The sequence below is a fragment of the Crocuta crocuta genome, unplaced genomic scaffold (genome assembly GCF_008692635.1).
Source record: "Crocuta crocuta isolate KB4526 unplaced genomic scaffold, BGI_CrCroc_1.0 scaffold64, whole genome shotgun sequence".
NCBI classification, from domain to species: Eukaryota; Metazoa; Chordata; class Mammalia; order Carnivora; family Hyaenidae; genus Crocuta; species Crocuta crocuta.
In genome coordinates this window covers 5,969,922-5,992,033 of record NW_027530640.1, presented here as the reverse complement: position 1 = coordinate 5,992,033, position 22,112 = coordinate 5,969,922, and the positions used below count along the sequence as shown (strand labels likewise).

General features: G+C 36.6%; 1 protein-coding gene across 2 annotated transcripts in view; it reads left to right on the top strand.

Moving 5' to 3' along the window:
• AFF4 (ALF transcription elongation factor 4) overlaps nucleotides 1–22,112 on the top strand; it is a 96,096-nt gene that overhangs the window by 44,127 nt on the left and 29,857 nt on the right. For both annotated transcript variants that reach the window (XR_013336163.1, XM_077768617.1), the window contains exon 6: nucleotides 20,672–20,708. Coding sequence is in view for 1 of the 2 variants with exons in the window: in XM_077768617.1 (XP_077624743.1) it covers nucleotides 20,672–20,708 (37 nt within the window). In the remaining variant the exon portion in view is untranslated. The remainder of the gene's footprint in view (nucleotides 1–20,671; nucleotides 20,709–22,112) is intronic.

Sequence of the window (22,112 nt, the reverse complement as noted above, 5' to 3'; positions counted from 1 at the left end):
TTTTTGGATGTTTATTTTGAGAGAGAGCATGGGCATGCACGGATGCAAATGCGTGGGGGAGAGGCAGAGAGAGAGTGAGTGAGAGAGAGAGAAAGAGAGAATGAGAATCCCACACAGGCTCTGTGCTGATAGCAGTGTAGGGCTCCATCTCTACACTGTGGGATTTTGACCTGAGCCGAAATCGTCAGATGCTTAACTGTCTGAGCTACCCAGGAACCCCTAAAGTGAGTTTCTTAGAGTCAGCATATAATTGGGTCTTGGCTTTTTAGTTTGCCAATCTCTAGCAGTTAATCTTGGAGTGTTTAAACCATTTCCTTTTTAAACCATTTCCTTTTAATGTAGTCATTGATACTGATATTGTAGGGTTGGTTTTTTGTGTGTTTTTTTTATTGCAGGGCTTAAATGTACCCTACATTGTTAAATGTACTATTTGCTATTTGTTTTCCATTTGTCCCAGCAATTTTTCTTTGTTCCTTTTTTGAGATTCTTTTGGACTGAATAATTATTTTTAATATTCTATCTTGAATTATTTAATAGGTATACTTTTTTTAATTGTAAAATTAAAACTTAAGTTTATCAAAAAAAGACTTTGAACTTAATTTCATAGTTCTGGCTTATGAATGCGAGTCCATTCATAATTTTTTTAGGTGACAGTTTTATTAAGGTACATAATATACATACCATACAGTTCATTCATTTAAAATGTCCAATTAGGGGCGCCTGGGTGGCTTAGTCGGTTAAGCGTCCGACTTTCGCTTAGGTCATGATCTCGCAGTTCGTGGGTTCGAGCCCCGCGTCGGGCTCTGTGCTGACTGCCAGCTCAGAGCCTGGAGCCTGTTTCAGTCTGTGACTCCCTCTCTCTCTGACCCTCCCCTGCTCACGCTGTCTCTCTCTCTCTCCTAAAAATAGATAAAACATTTAAAAAAAAAATTAAAAAAAAAATAAAACGTCCAATTAACTGGTTTTAAATATATTCATAGTTGTGTAACCATTACCACAATTATTTTAGAATTATTTTCATCACCACCTAAGGAAACCCTATACCACTTAGCAGTCACCCTTCTATACCCTCCAGTCCCCTACTGTAACCCCAAAGAAGTGACTAATCTACATTATATCTCTATTTGCCTATTCTAGACATTCAGATAAATCAAATTATATAATATGTGGTCTTTTGTGACCAGATCTTTTACATCTAGCATGATGTTTTAAAGATTCGTTCATGTTATATACCATTATTTTGTTCCATTTTATCGCTAAATATATATTCCATTTTATGGATATATCACATTTTGTTTATATTTTTATCAGTTATTTGACATTTGGGCTGTTTTCAGTTTTTGGTTACTATGAAAGTTGCTGCTATAAACATGAGTATAGAAATGCTTGTATAGACATATGTTTTCACTTGGTTTTATATACTTATCAGTGGAATTGCTGGGCCATAGAGTAACAATGTTTAAATCTTTTGAGGAACTGCCTGATGTTTTCCCAAAGTGTTTTCTACATTTTATATTTCTACCAGCAGTGTATGAGCTTTCCAGTTTCTTCAAATCCCGGCAAAGTTGTTATTACCCTTCTAGCTATTTTAAGTAGATGTAAAGTGATTTGTCCTTGTGGTTTTGGTATTAATTTCCCTCATGGCTAATGATGTTGAGAATCTTTTTATGGGCTTATAGGCCTTTGTATGTCTTATTTGGAGAGGTATCTAGTAGATATTTTGCTGATTTTTAATGTTTATTAATTTGTTAAAAAAATTTTTTTAATGTTTATTTATTTTTGTGAGAGAGAGAGACAGACAGACTGTGAGCGGCCGAAGCCCGCTCCAGGCTCTGAGCTGTCAGCACAGAGCCCGATGCAGGGCTTCAACTCACGAACCATGAGATCATGACCTGAGTCGAAGTCAGATGTTTAACAGACTGAGCCACTCAGGTGCCTGATATTTATTTTTGAGAGAGAAAGATAGAGTGCAAGTGGGGAAGGTGCAGAGAGAGAAGGTGACCCAGAATCCGAAACAGGTTCCAGGCTCTGACCTGTCAGCACAGAGCCTCATGTGGGGCTTGAACCCATGAACTGTGAGATCATGACCAGAGCCAAAGTCAGGCACTTAACCCACTAAGCCACCCATGTGCCCATTGAATCGCCATGGCACCCTGTGGGAAATAAATGGACCATAAATGTGAGGGATTTTTGTGTACTCTGAGTTCTTTCTCACCGATCTGTCTATCCTAATGGCAGTGTCACTGTCTTGATTACTGTAGTTTTGTAGTACGTTTTGAAATCAGGAAGTGTGAGTTTTCTAGACGTGTATGTGTATGTGTGTGTTTGCTTGAGGGCTTACAACATCACATATCACAATTATGTTAAAACAATACATCATTTCACATATAGGTTAATTGCCTTGCCTTCCAAAAGTTTAACTTCATTTCTCTCTTTTTATTCTTTCTGCTTTTAACATACATATTGCTTAGCTATATGTTATAAACTTCACAATACATTATTATTCCTTACATTTTAAAAAGTTGAGTATGTTAAGTGACTTTTTTGAGGATTAACGATGTCAATAAACAGCACATATTTTAAGTTTGATATTTGACTTAGATGTAAACCTGTGAAACCATCATCATAGTCAGTATAGTTAATGGATCAATTACCCTCAAATGTTTCTCTTCACACTTTTTAAAATTTTATTTATTTGTTTAAAAAAATGCTTATATTTATTTGAGAGAGAGAGAGAAAGAGCGCACAAGCAGAGGAGGGACAGAGTGCGAGAAGGAGACACAGTCCAAAGCAGGTTCAGGCTCCAAGCTGCCAACACAGAGCCCAGTGCGGGGCTCAAACCCATGAGCCATGAGATCATGACCTTAGCCATAGTGGGATGCTCAACTGACTGAGCCACCCAGGCACCCCTATAAATTTTATTTTAAATTCCAGTATAATTAACATAGGTTTATATTAGTTTCAGGTATGTAATATAGTAATTCAACAGTTCTCTACATTATTCAGTGCTCATTATGATAAGTATACTCTTAATTCCTTTCACCTATTTAACCCATCCTGCCTCTGGTAAGCATCACTTTGTTCTCCACATTTAAGGGTCTGGGTTTTTTTGGGGTTTTTTTGGTTTTTTTTTTGTTTTTTTTGGGGTCTCTTCTTTGTTCATTTGTTTTCTTAAATTCCAAATATGAGTGAAACTGTATGGTATTTTGTCTTTCTCTCACTGACTTCATTTAGCATTATACTCTCTAGATCCATCCATGTTGTTCAAATGGCAAGATTTCATTCTTTTTTATGGCTGAGTGACATTCCATTATATGTATATACCATCTGTTCCTTATCCATTCATCTGTTGATGGACACTTGGGCTCTTTCCATGATTTGGCTTTTGGAAGTAATGCAGCAGGATACATAGGGGTGTGTGTATCTTTTTTAAATTACTGTTTTCATCTCTTTGGGTAAATACCCAGTAGTGTGATTATTGGATTGTAAGGTAGTTCTTTTTTTTTTTTTTTTTTTTTTTGGGGCTTTTATTTAAATTTTTTTTTTTTTTTTTNCTCTTTGTACTCTTTTCGACAGTGGCTCTACCAGTTTGCATTCCCACCAACACTGCACAAGGATTCCTTTTTCTCCATATCCTTACCAACATGTGTTTCTTGTGTTTTTCACTACCACCCCTGGGGCTGGCTCCTCTCTCGCCAAGGCATGCGCTCACATGGCAGCAGCTTCAGTCTGGAGAAAGTCATGCACTTCTGAAACCTCCGGTCTTTAGCTCTAAAGCTGTTTGCAAAGTGGAAACTGGACCTCTCCGTATTTCTTGTTCCCCAGTCCCTGGTCTGGAGAGGTTTCTCTCTCTCTCTCCTTTTTTTAAAATTTTTTCTAATATAGTGTATTTATTTTTAAGACCGAGAGAGACAGAGCATGAGTTGGGGAGGGGCAGAGAGAGAGGGAAACACAGAATCTGAAAGAGGCTCTGAGCCATCAGCACAGATCCTCATGCAGGGCTCGAATTGATGAACCATGAGATCTGACCTGAGCTGAAGTTGGATGCTTAACCGACTGAGCCACCCAGGCACCCCTGGAGAGGTTTTTCTCTTGTACTAACAATACCGCTATCCACAGCTTCTCTTTCTCTCCCTTTTGTCTCTCCACAGAGAGGGATCCCTCCCTTCCATGCCCACAGGTTTTATCTCACCCAATTCACATACACACACCTCTGTCCCACCAAGCTGCCTCCGTCTGCCTGTGGAGATATTTCTGTCGCTCCACAGACTGATTTCATGGATGTTCCAAGTGTTCTGACCTCCATAGTGCTGTGTTTGAGGGATGAGGGCAACCCCAGTCCCCCTACTTCTCCACCATCTTAACTCTCCTCTTGTGTTTCGGGTTTTAGGCATTCTGACAGGTGTGAGGTGATATCTCGTTGTGGTTTTTATTTGCATTTTTCTGATGATGAGTGATGTTGAGCATCTTTTCATATATCTGTGGGCTATCTGTATATTTTCTTTGCAGAAATGTGTGTTCCTGTTTTCTGTCCATATTTATTTGGATTGTTTGCTTTTTGGTGTTTTGAGTTGTATAAGTTTTTTTTTTATATATTTTGGATACTAACCCTTTACTGGATATGTCCTTTGCAAATATCTTCTCCCATTCAGTAGGTTGCCCTTTTGTTGATTGCTTCTTTTGCTGTGCAGTTTTTTATTTTGATACAGTCTCAGTAGTTTATTTTTACTGTTGTTTCCCTTGCCTTAGAAGAAGTGTCTAGAAAAATGTTGCTACAGCCAGAGTCAGAGATATTACTGCCTATGCTCTGTCCTTGGATTTTTATGGTTTCAGGTCTCACATTTAGGGCTTTAATCCATTTTGAGTTTATGTGTAATATGCAAAAATGGTGTGAAAGTGGTCCAATTTCATTCTTCTACATGTAGCTGTCCAGTTCTGCCAGCACCATTTGTTGATGAGACTGTCTTTTTCCCACTGCATATTCTTGCATCCTTCTTTTGTTGTAGATTAATTAACCGTACAGTCATGGGTTTATTTCTGGGTTTTTTATTCTGTTCCATTGGTCTGTGTGTCTTTTTTTGTGCCAGTGCCATACTGTTTTGATTACTACAGCTTTGTAGGATATCTTGAAGCCTGGGACTTTGATACCTCTAGTTTTGTTCTTTTTCAAGATAGCTTTGGCTGTTTGGAGTCTTGTAGTTCTATACAGATTATAGGATTATTTGTTTTAGTTCTGTGAAAAAATGCTATTGGCATTTTGATAGGGATTATCTGTAGATTGCTTTGGATAGTATGGACATTTTAACAGTATTCTCTTAATCTATGAGCATGGAATATCTTTCCATTTGTTGGTGTTGTCTTCAATTTCTTTCATCAGAGTTTTGTGGTTTTCATAGTACACAGTTTTCACCTCCTTGTTTAAGTTTATTCCTAGGTGTTTTATTATTTTTGGTGCAATTGTAAATGGAATTGTTTTCTAAAGTTTTCTTTCTGCTACTTTATTAGTGTATAGAAATGCACCAGATTTCTTTCCTTTTTTTTTTTTTTTTAATGTTTATTTATTTTGAGGGGTAGAGAGGGTGTGAGCAGGGAAGGGGCAGAGAGAGGGAGACACAGAATTGGAAGCAGGCTCCAGGTTCCAAGATGTCAGCACAGAGCCCGATGCGGGCCCAGCTCAGACTCATGGACCATGAGATCATGACCTGAGCTGAAGTCAGATTTAACTGACTGAGCCACCCAGGTGCCCCAGCCACAGATTTCTTTATATTGATTTTGTATCCTGTGATCTTACTGAATTCATTTATCAGTTCTAGTAGTTTTTTGATGGAGTCTTTAGGGTTTTCTTATATAGTATCATGTCATCTTGCAAATAATGAAAGTTTTAATTCTTCCTTACCAATTTGGATGTGTTTTATTTCTTTTTCTTGTCTGATTGCTATGGCAGGACTTCCAGTACTATGTTGAATAAAAGTGGTAAGAGGGGACATCCCAACTTGTTCCTGATGTTGGGAAAAACTTTCAGTTTTTGAAAGTCACCATTGAGGGTGATGTTAGCTGTGGGTTTTTCCTGTATGACTATTATTATTTTGAGGTATACTCCCCCTAAATCTGCATTGCAGGAGATTTTTTAACTGTTATTTTTATTTCTTTTTTTAAATGTTTACTTATTTATTTTGAGCAAGAGAGTGACTGTGAGTGAGTGAGGGGCAGAGAGAGAGGGAGAGGGATTTAATCCCAAGCAGGCTTCCCGCTGTCAGCACAGAGTCTGACATGGGTCTCAATCTAATGAACTGTGAGATCGTACCTGAGCCAAAATCAAGAGTCAGACACTTAACCGACTGAGCCACCCAGGCACCCCAGAAGATTTTTTTTTTTTTTATCATGGATGCATGTTGTACTTTGTCAAATGCTTTTTCTGGATGTATCAAAATGATCATATGGTTTTTACCCTTTCTCTTGTTGATGCACCCCAAAGGTTTCCTTATGATCCTTCCTTGTACTCTCTACCCTTCCCATCCCTAGGCAACCGCTAATCTGATTTCTGTCACTCTACATTAGTTTGCATTTTTGAGAATTGTATATAAATAGAATAATAATATATGCACTCTTTTTGACTCTAATTTCTTTCACTAAGCACAATTATTTTGAGAGTCAACCACATTATTGCATGTAAAAATCATTTTTTATTGCTAAGAAGTATTCAGTTTTATAATTATACCACAGTTTGTTTACCCATTCACCTACTGATAGACTTTTGGGCTATTTCTGGTTTCTAGTTAAAAATAAAGCTGCTGTGAGAATTTGTTTACAAATCTTTGTATGGGCACATCCTTTTATTTCTCATCAGTAAATACCTTTGAATATATGGTTGATGTACATTTAACTTTGAAGAAACTCTCATACTGTTTTCCAAAGTGATTGAACTATATTGTATTCCTACTAGCAATATTTGAGAGTTTCAGTTGCTCCCCATACTTAACCAAAGCTTGGTATGCCCAGTCTTTTTAAATTGTTAAATTTTACACCTTTTAGCAATTGTGTAGGGGTGCCTCATTGTGGTTTTAATTTGTATTTCTCTAGTGACAAATGATGTTGAGCATCTTTTCGTGTACTTGTCTGTCATTTGTTTATCTTCCTTGGTGCACTTTTAAAATCTTTTGCCCATCTTTTATTGGATTGTTGTCCTCTTCTTAGTGAGTTTGAGTTTTTTGTATTTTCTGGATTTAAGTCCATTATCGGATATGAGATTTGCACATCCCTCCCCCCCCCGCCCCTTAAGTAGCTTCCTTTTTCATTCTCTTAACTATATCTTTTGAAGAGGAGAAGTTGCTAGTATTGATGAATTCCAATTCATGAGTTTTTTAGTTTACAGATCATGTTTTTGGTGTCTAAGAAATTTTGCCTAACTCACATTCTCCTATGTATTTTTTTTAGACTTACAGTTTTAGGCTTTACATGTAGGTCTATGATCCATTTTAAAGTAATTTTTGTACATGGTGACAAGGTATGGATGAAAATTTATTTTTTTGTGTATAGATATCCATTTCCATCATCATTTGTTTACACTTGATCTTAGCCAAAAGGCTAGGAAGAGATCATCATTTGTTTGAAAATCTTGTTTCTCTGCATGGAATTGCCTTAGCAATTTCAGTTGACCATATATGTGGTGCATTTATGACTGTGTTCTATTTCATTAATTTGTTTATCATGGTATCAATACCACTCTGTCTTGATTATCTGACCAATCAATAACATAAAGCTATAGTGATGTAAATCCTCCAATTGTATTAACATTTTTCAAACTTAATTTGATTTTTCTACGTTCTTTGCATTTTTATATGGATTTTATAACCACCTTGTTTCAGCATAAAAGTCTTCTGGGGTTTTGATAGAGATTGCATTGGATTTATGGATCAATTGGGGGAGAATTGACAACAATATTGAGTGTTCTGGCCCATGAGCACTTAGCTTCTCTATTTGGTTAATTTCTCATTATTTTATAGTTTTCAGTATCTAGGCCTTCCGCATCTTTTATCAGAATTACCTCTAAGCATTTCATTTTTTAATGCTATTAAAAATGGTATTTTGTTTAAAAATGTTCTGTATATGTGGAGCTCCTGGGTAGTTGGTTAAGCATCTGACTCTTCTTGGTTTTGGCTCTGGTCAGCACAGTTTCTGTGCTGCATTGACAGCAGGGAGCCTGCTTGTGATTCTCTCTCTCCTTCTCTCTGTGCTCCTCCCCACTCACTCTGTCTCTCTCAGAATAAATAAACTTAAAAACATTTTTAAGTAAACGGAAAAAAATTTTTTTAAATTTATTTATTTATCTTTTTTAATGTTTAGTTTTGAGAGAGAGAGGAGAGAGAGAGCCATACAGAGTGTGAGCGGAGGAGGGGCAGAGAGAGAGGAAGACACAGAATCTGAGGCAGGCTCCAGGCTCTTGAGTTGTCAACACAGAGCCCAAAGTGGGGCTCGAACTCACAGACCATAAGATCATGACATGAGCTGAAATCAGATACTTAACTGACTGAGCCAACCGGGCACCCCAACATAAATAAACTTAAAAACCTGAAAAAAATTTTTAAGCATATGACTTTCCCTTGCTAGTTTATAAAGACACATTTCACTTATAATTTTATTTTTTTTATCTTGAAGTCTTGATAAATGTATGTATGTAGCTCTAGTAACATTTTTGTAGATACCATAGAATTTCTAATTAGGCAGTCATGTCATGTGTGAATAAAGGGTGTTACAACTTTAGTTTCAAACTGGATGCTTCATTTCTTATCCTTGCTTTATTGCACTGGCTAGAGCCTTTAGTACAGTGTTGACTGGAAGTGGTGACAGTAAGCATTCTAGCCTTGTTTTTCATTATAGAGGGGAAAGTATTCAGTCTTTCATCATTAAGTATGACTTTAGCTGTGAAATTTTCATAGATGTCACTTGTTTTATTAAATTGAGGAGGTTCCCTTCTATTCATATTTCCTGAGTGTTCTTTAAAAAAATTTTTTTAATGTTTTATTTATTTCTGAGAGAGAGACAGCATGATCATGGTAGGGTCAGAGAGAGAGGGAGGCACAGAATCCGAAACAGGTTCCAGGCTCTGAGCTAGCTGTCAGCACAGAGCCCAATGTGGGGCTCGCCCATGAACCGTGAGATCATGACCTGAGCCAAAGTCAGATGCTCAACTGACTCACCTCAACTGAGCCACCCTGGCACCCCCGGAGTGTTCTTAGTGGTAGTGAATTTTGGATTTTGTTCAATGTTTTCTTTGAATCTATTGATATAATCATATGATTTTCCTTTTTTGGTTTGTAATATGGTGAATTACGTTGGTTAATTTTAAAAATTTAAACCAGTATTGCCTTCCTAATAGAAACTTCATGTTGTCATTATGTATTATTACCTGTTTTATAGGTTGAATTTGATTTTCAAAAACTTTAATTTTTTATTTTTTTAATGTTTATTTATTTTTGAGAGAGAATGAGGGAGACAGAGCGTGAGCAGGGGAGGGGCAGAGAGAGAGGGAGACACAGAATCCGAAGTAGGCTCCAGGCTCTGAGCTGTCAGCACAGAGCCCTACGCTGGGCTTTAACTCAAAAACCGTGAGATCGTGACCTGAGCAGAAGTTGGACGCTCAACCGACTGAGCCACCCAGGCACCCCTTCCGAAACTTTTAACAATAATTTTTACCAAAAAAAAAATTTTTTTTTTACATTTATGTTCTTGGTCTGTGATTTTATTATTATGTCTTTGTCTAGTTTTGGTATCAGAGTAATGCTGGCCTCATAGAATGAGTTGGGACATAGCTCCCTCCTCTATTTTCTTGAGTAGTTTTCTTGAGTAGTATTGGTATTATTTCTTAAATGTTTGTTAGAATACACCAGTGAAGTCCTTTGAGTTTTGAGTTTTCTTTATAGTACAGTGTTTAACTAAATATTATATGTGTCTAATAGATCCAGGGCTGTTCATATTATCTGTTTCTTTTGACTGTGTTTTGGTAGTTTGAATTTTTCAAGCAACTTGTTCAGTTTATCTGTTCGTTGTCAAAGTTGTAAAATTTATTGGTATAAAGTTTTTGATTATATTCCTATGTAACAATTTTTATATGTCTTATGATATCACTTCTCTTATTCCTATTATTGGTACTTCGATTCTTCTATTTTTCTTATGGCTTGAGGTTTTTCAGTTGTATTGATCTTCTAAAAAACTGCTTTTTCTCCTTCGTTGTTTTTGGGTTTTGTTGCATTGATTTCCATTGTCATCTGTATTACTTTCTTGTTCTGCTTTCATTTGGTTTTATTTATACTTATTTTAAAAAATATTCTTAAAGAGGAAGCTAAAGTCATTGATAGGAGATCTTTCTTACTTTCTTTCTTTTTTTTTTTTTTTTAAATGTTTTATTTATTTCTAGGAGAGAGAGAGAGAGAGACAGACAGCGTGCAGGGGAGGGTCAGAGAGAGAGGGAGTCACAGACTGAAACAGGCTCCAGGCTCTGAGCTGGCAGTCAGCACAGAGCCCGATGCGGGGCTTGAACCCACGAACCGCGAGATCATGATCTAAGCGAAAGTCGGACGCTTAACCGACTAAGCCACCCAGGCGCCCCTCTTACTTTCTAATATAGGCTGTTAGTGATAATTAACTTCCCTCTATGTAATGTTTTATTTGCATCCCACACATTCTGAAGTGTGTTTTACTTTTATTCCAGATCAAAATGTGTTCTTATTTCCTTTTTGATTTTTTATTTATTCTATGGATTATTTTTACCTGTCATTTAGTTTTTGAATGTTTGGAGTTTTTCCCTATATTTTCCGTTACTGAATATACTTTCTGTTACTTATGGCTTAATTCCATTGTGGCCAGAGAATGTACTTTGTGTGACTTGAATCCTTTTACATTTATTACAACTAATTTAATGGCCCATGAAATACGTTTTGTAAACAGTTTTCTCCTGGTAAAAGTTTTGTGTACATTTGAATATATATTTTGCTGTTGTTCCTTGGAATGCTTTATAAATGTCAATATCAAGTTGGTTTATAGTATTCAGTTTTCTACGTTCTTATTCGTTTTAATTCTACTTGTTCTGTCAGTTATTGACGTATAGCTAACTAATCTCCAATAATTTGCAATTTATGATTTTGAATTTTCCCTTGTTCATTTCCTTACACTTTTAAGAAGTTCTTTTTTTTTTAGGTGCATAAACATTTGGGATTGTTATTAATTCTAGATGAATTGATAACCTTTATTGTTAAGAAGTGTCTCCTTTTAATTCTCATGATAATCTTTGCTATAAAATTCACTTTGATGTTAATATAACCAGTCTAGCTTCTTTTTTTAAATTCTTTTTTTTTTTAATGTTTTTTTTTTTATTTATTTCTAGGAGAGAGAGAGAGAGAGAGACAGTGTGAGCAGGGGAGGGTCAGAGAGAGAGGGAGCGACAGACTCTGAAACAGGCTCCAGGCTCTGAGCTGGCAGTCAGCACAGAGCCTGACGCGGGGCTCGAACCCACGAACCGCGAGATCATGACCTAAGCGAAAGTCGGACGCTTAACCGACTAAGCCACCCAGGCGCCCCTTTAAATTCTTTTTTAAACATTTACTTTTGAAAGAGAGAGAGAGAGAGAAGATCCAAAGCCGAGAGAGAGAGAGAGAGAGAGAGAGAGAGAGAGAGAGAAAAGATCCAAAGCCGACTTTATCCTTTCAGTACAGAGCCAGACACAGGGCTCAAGCTCAGAAACCCACCGTGAGATCATGACCTGAGCCGAAATCAAGAGTCAGCCACTTAACCGACTGAGCTACCCAGGTGCCCTTGGAGAGCTTCCTTTTAACATTTCTTTTATTGATTTATTTAAAAAAAAATTTTTTTTAGTGTTTATTTTTTGAGACAGAGACAGAACATGAGTGGGGGAGGGGCAGAGAGAGAGGAAGACACAGATTCTGAAACAGGCTTCAGGCTCTGAGCTGCCAGCACAGAGCCTGACGTGGGGCTTGAACTCACAAACTGCGGGATCATGACCTGAGCTGAAGTTGGACGCTTAACTGACTGAGCTACCCAGGCGCCCCTTAACATTTCTTTTAAAGCTTGTCTGCTTGTGGTAGATGAATGCTTTCAGCTTTTGTGTTTCTCACATTTTAATTTTGCCTCTTTCCTTAAGGTATTTTTGCTGATTATAGCAAAACAGGTTAAAGATGTTATCCATTGTCTTCTGGCTTGCATTGTATCTGCGATGTCCTTTATTGCCTTTTTTTTCCTTCTTTGGATATAAGGTGTCTTTTTTTTCCCCTTCTGGCTGCTTTTAATATTCTTTTTGTCTCTATCACTGATTTTAAGCTGTTTCCTTTGAGCTATCTTGGGTCTTTTCATCTTTTTTTGTTCCCCGGGGGGTTATTTTTAGCTTCTTGGAACTTTGGGTTTATAGTTTTTATCACATTTGGGAAATTTTTGCTGTTATTTTCTCAAGATATTTTTCTGTACTCCCTTTTCCCCTTTTCTGCTTCACTTCTAGGACTCCAATTACATGTATATTAGACCTCTTGACGTTGTTCCATAGCTCATGAATGCACTGTTCTTTTTTTTTTTTTCAATCTTTTGTCTTTTGTTGTTTCATTTATGGATAGTTTCTATTGTTAAATCTTCAGTTTCAGTAGTCTTTTGTTATGTGGTGTCTAATCTGCTTTTAATCCCATTTAACATATTTTTGATCTCAGACATTGTGGCTTTCATGTCTGTAGATTTGATGTTTCTATGTTTGTTTATTTGTCAAGCATATCTTTATTAAGTTCTTGCTATGCTCCACGTGTCAGATTTCACAGTGTATTTTTTTTATTGCTGATATAGACACTTTTAGTTAGAAAGCTGAGGGTAAAAGAATGATTGCAGAGGCCCAAAAGATATTGGAAATGATGAACATATAAAAGAAGATTTTCTTTTGAGATATTGTCTGTAAAAGGGAGTAGAGAAATGTGATGGTGCCAGGAAGGGTATAGTGATGTAGTCAGGTGAGTATTTTTATGAGATAAGGATTTTATCTATAAAATCTGCACTGATCATAATGTTTTAGTAAAAAAAGGAAAACAAATGATACATGGGAAAGACAAAGGGCAAACTTAGGACATCTCCACAAGAGAGGTTAAGATTCAGTGCCCTGAGAGAGGATTAGCTTTAGAATAGAGCACAATTAGGCCTTTCTTTGTCTAGGAAGGAAAGCAGATTAGATGGATATAGTTGGAGTAGGTTGGTAGATTTTCCAGTGAGAGCTTGAAGCTTACTAAACCTTTTGACTGCCCTTGCACATATTTACTGTATGTTTGAAATACCTCCTGGCAGAGTAATAGGTACGTCAGAGGCATCACATTGAATCTTTTTTTTAAGTTTATTTTATTGAGAGAGAGCATGTGAGCTGGGGAGAGACAGAGAGAGGTGAGAGGATCTCAAGCAGTCTCTGCACTGTCAGCACGGAGCTGGATACAGGGCTCAAACTCACGAACCATGAGATCGTGACCTGATCTAAAATCAAAAGTTGGATGCTCAACTGACTGAGCCACCCAGGCGTCCCTAGCATTGAATTACTTAGATGTTACCCTTGTTAGCAAACACAATTAGAATAGTATATGCCAGTGCCTAGAATAGTTCAGTAAATGGTTTGATTTACTGAATTTGGATATAAATACTCAGGTAACATGTTTGAAAATACTTCATTTAACTACTTAGTGATCATTGCTTTGGTTGAGTTGCTTTTACAAGTCAGGTTTTGCTTTTTTATAGTTCATCTCGCTCTCTGAATTTTCAGTGAATACACCTTTGTATGTAATACAATTTAAAGCTTTTTACAAAGCTTTTATAGGTATTCATTCTCTATGTATTAACCATATGAACTGGGTCCACTGAGAAAACAAAAGGGAGAAAGTTTTGATATTTACGGACTTTGGAGATGGCATCCTTAGGATGATGGCACCAACTGGGCTTAGAAGGAAACGTATAAGGATGCCAGAAGCACCAGAAGGTAAGGAGCACCCAGGAGGGAGGATTTTCATACTCATTAACAGATCTGAAAGAGCAGTTCACTTGTGGCTGGTGGTGGAGGAGAAGTTGAGTTTAGGAATATATTTGGAGAGCTGATTTATTAAATCCATATAATTTACTTAAACATCCTTGATCTGTCCCATTTAAAAACAGCACAACAAATACATGCCTTATTCCATGTTATTCTCCAGCCATTCCTCCTCTTTAGAGTTAAACTTAAAGAGTGGTTCATGCTTGCAGTCTGTATTCTTTCCTTCACTTAACTCCTCAGCCTAGTCTGACCTTGCTTTTATATCTGGTTACCTCACCAGAACTATTTTCATTACTACCACTAGTGGCCCATTTTGTAAGTCCAGTTAATGTTCTTTATTTTCATCAGGCTTCTCATGAGTATTAAATATTGTTTTAGCCTGTTTCTTCCTTGTCTCCCACTGTACCTTGCTCATCCAGTTACTCTGCTTCTCGGGCTTCTCCTTTTTCTCCTCTATCTTTGCTTCTATCATTAAGTTTTCCAGGCATTGTGCTCAGTGCTATACGAGAACACAAAAGAAGAAATATGTTTTGCCTCAGGCTGCCCACCATTCAGTTGTGAAATTAAAATAATAAAAGGAATAAAAAATACAACATATTAGTGTTTAAGTGGACACACAGTTACGTGCTTCATTCTTTGTAGCCTGTACCTCTCTACGTAGGTGTTCCACAGATTTTTATCTTCATAACAGTTTTTATCTTAATTCAGACTGTGTTTGAATTCCAGATACATATATCCAGCTATATACTTGACAGTTCTTAGATGTTGAGTTTCAGGTGCCTTTGAGACATCTTCCAGGGAGAACTGATTCTCCCTGCTAGTTCCCAACCAAAAGGAAAGTAAAGAGAAAACAAGCATGAGCCTCTTTTCCTGTTGCCTGCCTTTATGAAGCTAGGAAAGCCTTGTTGGAATTATGTTTGCCACTTCCCTCTCTGTCACACCCTTTAAACTATCACAAAGTCCTAAGGATTTTACCTCTTTTAATGTATTTTAACTCCATTCATTTTTCTCCATCATTATTTTTGCCACTGTAGTGAGTCAGTGGTCTTCAGAGTGAAAAGCATATGCTCCAGCATTGTGTGGTATTGGAGGTTGGCGTCTGAGGAGACGGGGATGAAAACTTTATAGTTATTTTTTAGTTCTAAAGTTCTCTATTTTTAAGTCTACAAAAACAAGATCAAAGTAGTATTGCTTCTCTTGATCTGAATGGCAGTTGGTCACATTTTACTTCTCAGGTATTCCAAGAGAAGTCTAGGTCTTCTCATTGTGGAAAAGTTGATAGACTTGCTCCCATTCATTTGTTCTTACTGGCTCTAGTATATTACATTTGTAAATGTGCTTGGTTAAGATGATTTACACAGTATATTAACTGGTTTTAATTCAACTAATCTTCACTAATGCAAAAGTGGCTTAAGAGATACACCTGCAGTGAAACTGCTGAGTGACAGTAACACTGAAATGCATTTCTGAGCAAACGAGAACATAACAGAGCTGAGTGAGGTGTGTCTTCTTCTGGTATGAGCTCTTTATCTGCCACTGTACAAAGTAGAAACAAAGATGCCATAAACAGAAAAGAAGAAAACATCCAGATTATCAACATTAGGTTGAATATGGGTTTATGTTATTAATCTTGCTTTTTAGTGTATAATGTACCTTGAGATAGTTGTTAATGAAACTATGAAAGCATCATGATTCATACTCACTGGTATTTTGAGTTGTGTGATAATTCAATTTAGTCTTTAAACATACAGGTTTAGTAAAATTGTATTAAAAACCTATTTTGAAGTTTCTCCCAGTGTTCTATATCTTTATCCAAAACCTGGTCCTTCTGCTCTAGTGAAAAATGATTGATATCCAGTAAAGAGCAAACATAGGAAAAGGCACTTGTCAGGAAATACTGTTGAGACAGGCTTAGAAAGCAAAGCTGAAGCTTCAAGAAACAAATATTTGAATAAATTATTCAGTGTACAAAGTTAGCTCTATAGAGATGGATGAAAGTGCCGGTGTTTCTAGTCATCTTTTTGTTAGATTCTTTTCCATTTATAAAATTACTTGAAGAGCTACTTTTTTTGAGCATCAAAGAAAGATATAACAGAGACAATATAAATCCTAAAGTATAATATAAATAATTTATCTCCTTCCTTCCCCCTTTTTTATGGAGTATGTAGTACTCCTGAATCTTTTACACTGACACACAAGTTTGTATCTTTTGCACTGACAAAAAAAATTCACTGGTTTAATGACATAAGTTACCTCATATAAAAATGAGTTATATGACCTCCCTCAGCCTCCTTCCTCAGGCCGCAGCCCTCCCTCCTGCAAGTCCCCAGTTTTTAAAACAAAATTTTTTTACATTTATTTATTTTTGAGAGACAGAAACAGAGCACAAGTCCGGGAGAGGCAGAGAGAGAATGAGACACAGAATCCAAAGCAGGCTCNCAGATTATCAACATTAGGTTGAATATGGGTTTATGTTATTAATCTTGCTTTTTAGTGTATAATGTACCTTGAGATAGTTGTTAATGAAACTATGAAAGCATCATGATTCATACTCACTGGTATTTTGAGTTGTGTGATAATTCAATTTAGTCTTTAAACATACAGGTTTAGTAAAATTGTATTAAAAACCTATTTTGAAGTTTCTCCCAGTGTTCTATATCTTTATCCAAAACCTGGTCCTTCCGCTCTAGTGAAAAATGATTGATATCCAGTAAAGAGCAAACATAGGAAAAGGCACTTGTCAGGAAATACTGTTGAGACAGGCTTAGAAAGCAAAGCTGAAGCTTCAAGAAACAAATATTTGAATAAATTATTCAGTGTACAAAGTTAGCTCTATAGAGATGGATGAAAGTGCCGGTGTTTCTAGTCATCTTTTTGTTAGATTCTTTTCCATTTATAAAATTACTTGAAGAGCTACTTTTTTTGAGCATCAAAGAAAGATATAACAGAGACAATATAAATCCTAAAGTATAATATAAATAATTTATCTCCTTCCTTCCCCCTTTTTTATGGAGTATGTAGTACTCCTGAATCTTTTACACTGACACACAAGTTTGTATCTTTTGCACTGACAAAAAAAATTCACTGGTTTAATGACATAAGTTACCTCATATAAAAATGAGTTATATGACCTCCCTCAGCCTCCTTCCTCAGGCCGCAGCCCTCCCTCCTGCAAGTCCCCAGTTTTTAAAACAAAATTTTTTTACATTTATTTATTTTTGAGAGACAGAAACAGAGCACAAGTCCGGGAGAGGCAGAGAGAGAATGAGACACAGAATCCAAAGCAGGCTTCAGCCTCTGAGCTATCAGCATAGAGCCCGACGCAGGGCCCTAACTCATAAACCATGAGATCATGACCTGAGCCGAAGTCTCATGGTCAACCAACAGCCACCCAGGCGCCCCTCAAATTTTACTAAACAGATGTAGTTGTATATGTATTAAATGTAATCTATAATGTCTGCATGCTATATGATTTAGGTTTTCAGGTCTTGGGTCTCATTTCTTACTACCTTTCTGTACTTTTTCCCTCTTGTGGGCTGCCTTTAAGTCCTTTTCACTAGCCATGCTCCCTATCTTTTCTGGCCTTTACACGTGCTGTTCTCTCTACCCTGAACACTTACCCTTCCTAATTTACTTCCTACCTACACTTCAGATCTCAACCTAAACAGTACTTACTCAGGGAAGCCTTTATTTATTTTCCTGGCTAGATCTGGCTCTCTCTTTCTCTTTCTCTCTCCTTTTGTCTCTCACACGGTCATTCACATGCTCACAGACACAATTATAAACTCTTATATAATACTGTGTATGTTATTTACCTTTCATTGCACTTCTTACAATTGCCATTTTACCTTTATTTGCGTGAATAGTTGCAGAGATAGTCATTAACATTATTCAGAAGAGTGTTAAGCTCTTTGAGTACAAGCCATTTTTGTGTTTTTCCAGTACTTAGATATATGAATGGACATCATGTCAAAGAGTTTGGGTTTCATCCCTAGGAAAAACAAAGAGCCATTGAAGGCTCTATGAGAAAAAGTAGTGACGACTCATATTAGGATTTGGGCTTTAGAAGGGCTAATTGGAGATTATTGTTGAGTGAAGGAGAAAGATTGGAGCTAGAAAATTCCATCAAATGCCCTTAGCAGATGAAAAAATGTGAGGACGTGAAGTCTTTGCAGCGTAGATGAAGGTGTGATGGTGTGATGTAGTAGATGTTATGGGGACGGAATCCACTAGACTTTGAAGATCAGTAGACTGTTGTCAGAAGTGTGAGAGAAAGTTGAAAGTTTGGGCTATTAACATTTAGATTCTTAACCAGGTCAGTGAGTATAAGATAATTGACAATTCAAAGGGGTGGACGATTATTTGCAACTTCAACGTAAGTCACAGGAGTAACCTTGGTCACTGCTCTACTGACAGGTTTTTTAATAGCTTTATTGAAATATAAAGAACATCATGCCTTTCACCCATTTAAAGTGTACAATTAAATGGTTTTGAGTATATTTACAGATGTGTGCAACCACCCTAACAGTAAAAATTTAGGGCATTTTGATCATCTCAAAAAGAAATTCCCTGGTCTTTATCTATTACCCACTTCCCTCTGTCTCCTTCCCAGCCATATGAAACCGCTTATCTACTCTCTGTCTCTACAGATTTCTTTTTCTGAACATTTCATGTAAATGGAATCATACCGTATTTGGTCTTCTGCAACATTCTTTAACTTAGGATACTGTTTTTAAGGTTCTTCCAAGTTGTAGAGTGTATCAGTACTTGTGTTTGTGGCCATATATTCCATTGTATGGTTATATATCACATTTTACTTATAAATTCATCAGCTGATGAACATTTGAGTTGTTTCGAGCTTTGGGCTTTTGTGAATAATGCCGCCACAAACATGTGTGTACAAGTTTCTGTGTGGACATAATGTTTCTTTTCACTTGGTTATGTACCTAGGAGTAAAATTGCAAGGTCAAATGGCAGCTGTATGCTTAATCATTTGAGGAACTGCCAGGATGTTTTCCAAAGCTAGCTGCACCCGTTTACATTCCTCCTAGGCTTTCATTTTTCTCTGCATCCTTGTCAATACTTGCTGTTCTCTTGTTTTTGATTCTAGTCATCCTAATAGGTGTGAAGTATTATCTCATTGTGGGTTTGATTTGCATTTTCCCCATGACAAATGTTGTCAAACAACATCTTTTCATGTGCTTATTGACCATTTGTATGTGATTCTTGACCATTTTTATATCTTCCTCAGAGAAATGTCTGTTCAGATGCTTTGCACATTTTTTCATTGGGTTGTCTTTTTATCATTGAGTTGTAAGAGCTCTTTATATATTGTAGATAGCAGTCTCTTATCAGATACATAATTGGCAGATATTTTCTCGTTCTGTGGGTTGTCTTTTCACTTTCTTGATGTTGTCCTTTGAAGTACAAAAGTTCTTAATTTATCTATTTGTTTCTTTGGTGTTTTTGGTGTCATATGTAAGAGTTCTTTGCCAAATCCAAGATCATTAAGATTTGGCTCTAAGTTTTCTAAGTTTTGTAATTTTAACTCTTACATTTAGGTCTTTGATACATTTTGAGTTTTGTTTTGTTTATTGGCTGAGAGGTAAGCATCCAACTTCATTCTTCTGCTTATGGCTAGTCCATTGTCCTAACACCATTTGTTGAAAAGACAGTTGTTTCCCTTATGAATAGTCTTGGGACACTTGTTGAAAATCAGTTGACCAAAGATGTAGGTTCACAGTATTTTTTTTTTAACAGCAAAACTGTATTTTAGCATTCATACTATGTGGATTTCCCTTTCACAGGTAATACTGTCTTTAAAGCAAGATTGTGCTCATTTGTAAGTGGGCTTTTAGGGATGTCTATGTAATTTTAATACTATGTTGTGTACCAAAGACTTAATCTAGGAAAATGCACAATTTCCACATGTGAAACAGATTTTCTGATTTTGAAAGTTGAGTTTGGAAAGGCATGTTTCTTTCACCGACAGTGACATTTTGGCTTCCTTTTTTACTGATGCTTCCTGAATGCCAGACATTGTAGTAATATATTAGGCTTACAAAGTGGTGTATGACAGTCTTTTCCTCAAGTTGCTAATTGTTTGTAAAATATTGGGAGCAGGAAAAAGAAGGGAATAAAGTGACATGTGAATGACCACGTTAGGTTTTTAGTTGATAAAAAGTGGTATCTTTTGACTCTATGTCGGTTGTACAGCTGTTTTCACCCTAGTGTAGGTTTTTAGTATTACTTTTTAAAAAATTAAACATTTTCTTAAGACCAAGAATCTTAAATTGAAATCATTTGCTTTCCCAAAGCCCTAAATTAGGATGAGTACTATGGATGCTGCTGAAAAGAAGTGAATAGATAGACTGTTAGGTAGCTTGATGCTTTTTGTATTCAGCTCTGGGAAAGCTCATTACTGACCACAACAATTGCTGAGGATGATCAGATGGGATCATTAAATTCTTTCAGTGTTTTTTCTTTTATGCATTCTTAGGAACTCAACAGGATCTTTCACTGAATTAACTGGAATTCAATAGTTTAATTTAAAGCAATTTTTCACTAATGAACCCTTCTCCTAATATCACTATATGATTTTATGTCCCTTTTTCTTAGGAATCTCAGCAGTCCAATTTTGGCCCTGGAGAACAAAGTGAGTATTTCTTTTCTTCTTGGTTTTCAAGTTAAGCTGTTTATTGAGCATTCATTTCTCATGGTAGCATCATATATTGCTTTTATAATTCTTTCACGTGTCTTATTCCAGTTTTTATTATCTGATAATGTGTAATGAATTGAACTGAATCTTGGTATACATAAAAAATAAAAAATTATAGCGGTGCCTGGGTAGCTGAGTCATTGAGCACCCGATTATTGATTTTAGCTCAGGTCATTATCTCACAGTTTGTGAGATTTAGTCCCACTTTGGGCTGTGCACTGACAGCGTGGATCCTGCCTGGGATTCTCTCTCTCCCCTCTGTGCTCCTCCTCCTCAAAATAAACAAACATTTTTAAATGAAGAATTATAGATCATTGGAGATCAAATTAACTATTTTTATTAAGTATTTCTTGAAGTAATAGCTCACAGTTCTTGAATTCAGTTTGATGGACACCTCATAAACCCAAGAGCATTCTTCTCTCTTTCTGTATCTTTCATGAAGATAGTTGATTTTGTGAGAGTTACCCTATATGCAAGGGAAGAGGTCATTGGTACTTACTGTATCTCTTCTCTTCCTCTGTCTGTATTTATTCTTTCTGGGTCTTTAGGTCTGGGACGAAAATCTTCTGTCTGATACAGAACCCCCCTCCACCTCCTGTCTTTTTGTTTCTGTGAAGAACTTGAGGGGTTGCTAGCCTTAGGGAATTTAAGTGTGATCCCAAGTGATGATGGCTATGTGAACTGGTGGGTGGTAAGGCCAGAACCTTGTAAACATCTGGGCTTCCTCATATGGCTCTGTAACAAAATAAATGGTCTTGCCAAGAATAGTAACTTTTTTAATAAGGTAGATTTACATTGGTAATCAGTTTTGGGATATAAAAATGTGGAACTTTTTGATCCTTAGTTTGTTGTCTTTATAGTTCTTAAAGTAAAGAGAGAGAATAAAGGAGAATATTCCTTTTTAATGTTAACAAACTTTATTTGTATATCCATTTCTTGGTTTTACCTTAAACTATAGTTATAGGAGTCTTTATCACTATTTAAAGATGTGTAAAAAATAGCTATAGGCCAGGAAGTTTACATTTTCTCTCTTAACATCTTTTCAGAATGTCTCCTTCGTTCTCTCCTCCTCCCCCTATAACTAAGTATTGGCAAATGGGATCATAAGTTGCACATACTCTGTTACCTGTGTTTTTCACTTAATTTATTGTAGAGCTGTGTCTACATCAGTATAAATTCTTATTCATTTTTTTTTGTTTTCTTAAATGTTTTATTTATTTCTGAGAGAGAGACAGCGTGAGCAGGGGAGGGTCAGGTAGAGAGGGAGACACAGAATCCAAAGCAGTCTCCAGGCTCTGAGCTAGCTGTCAGCATAGAACCTGATGCGGGGCTCGAACCCAC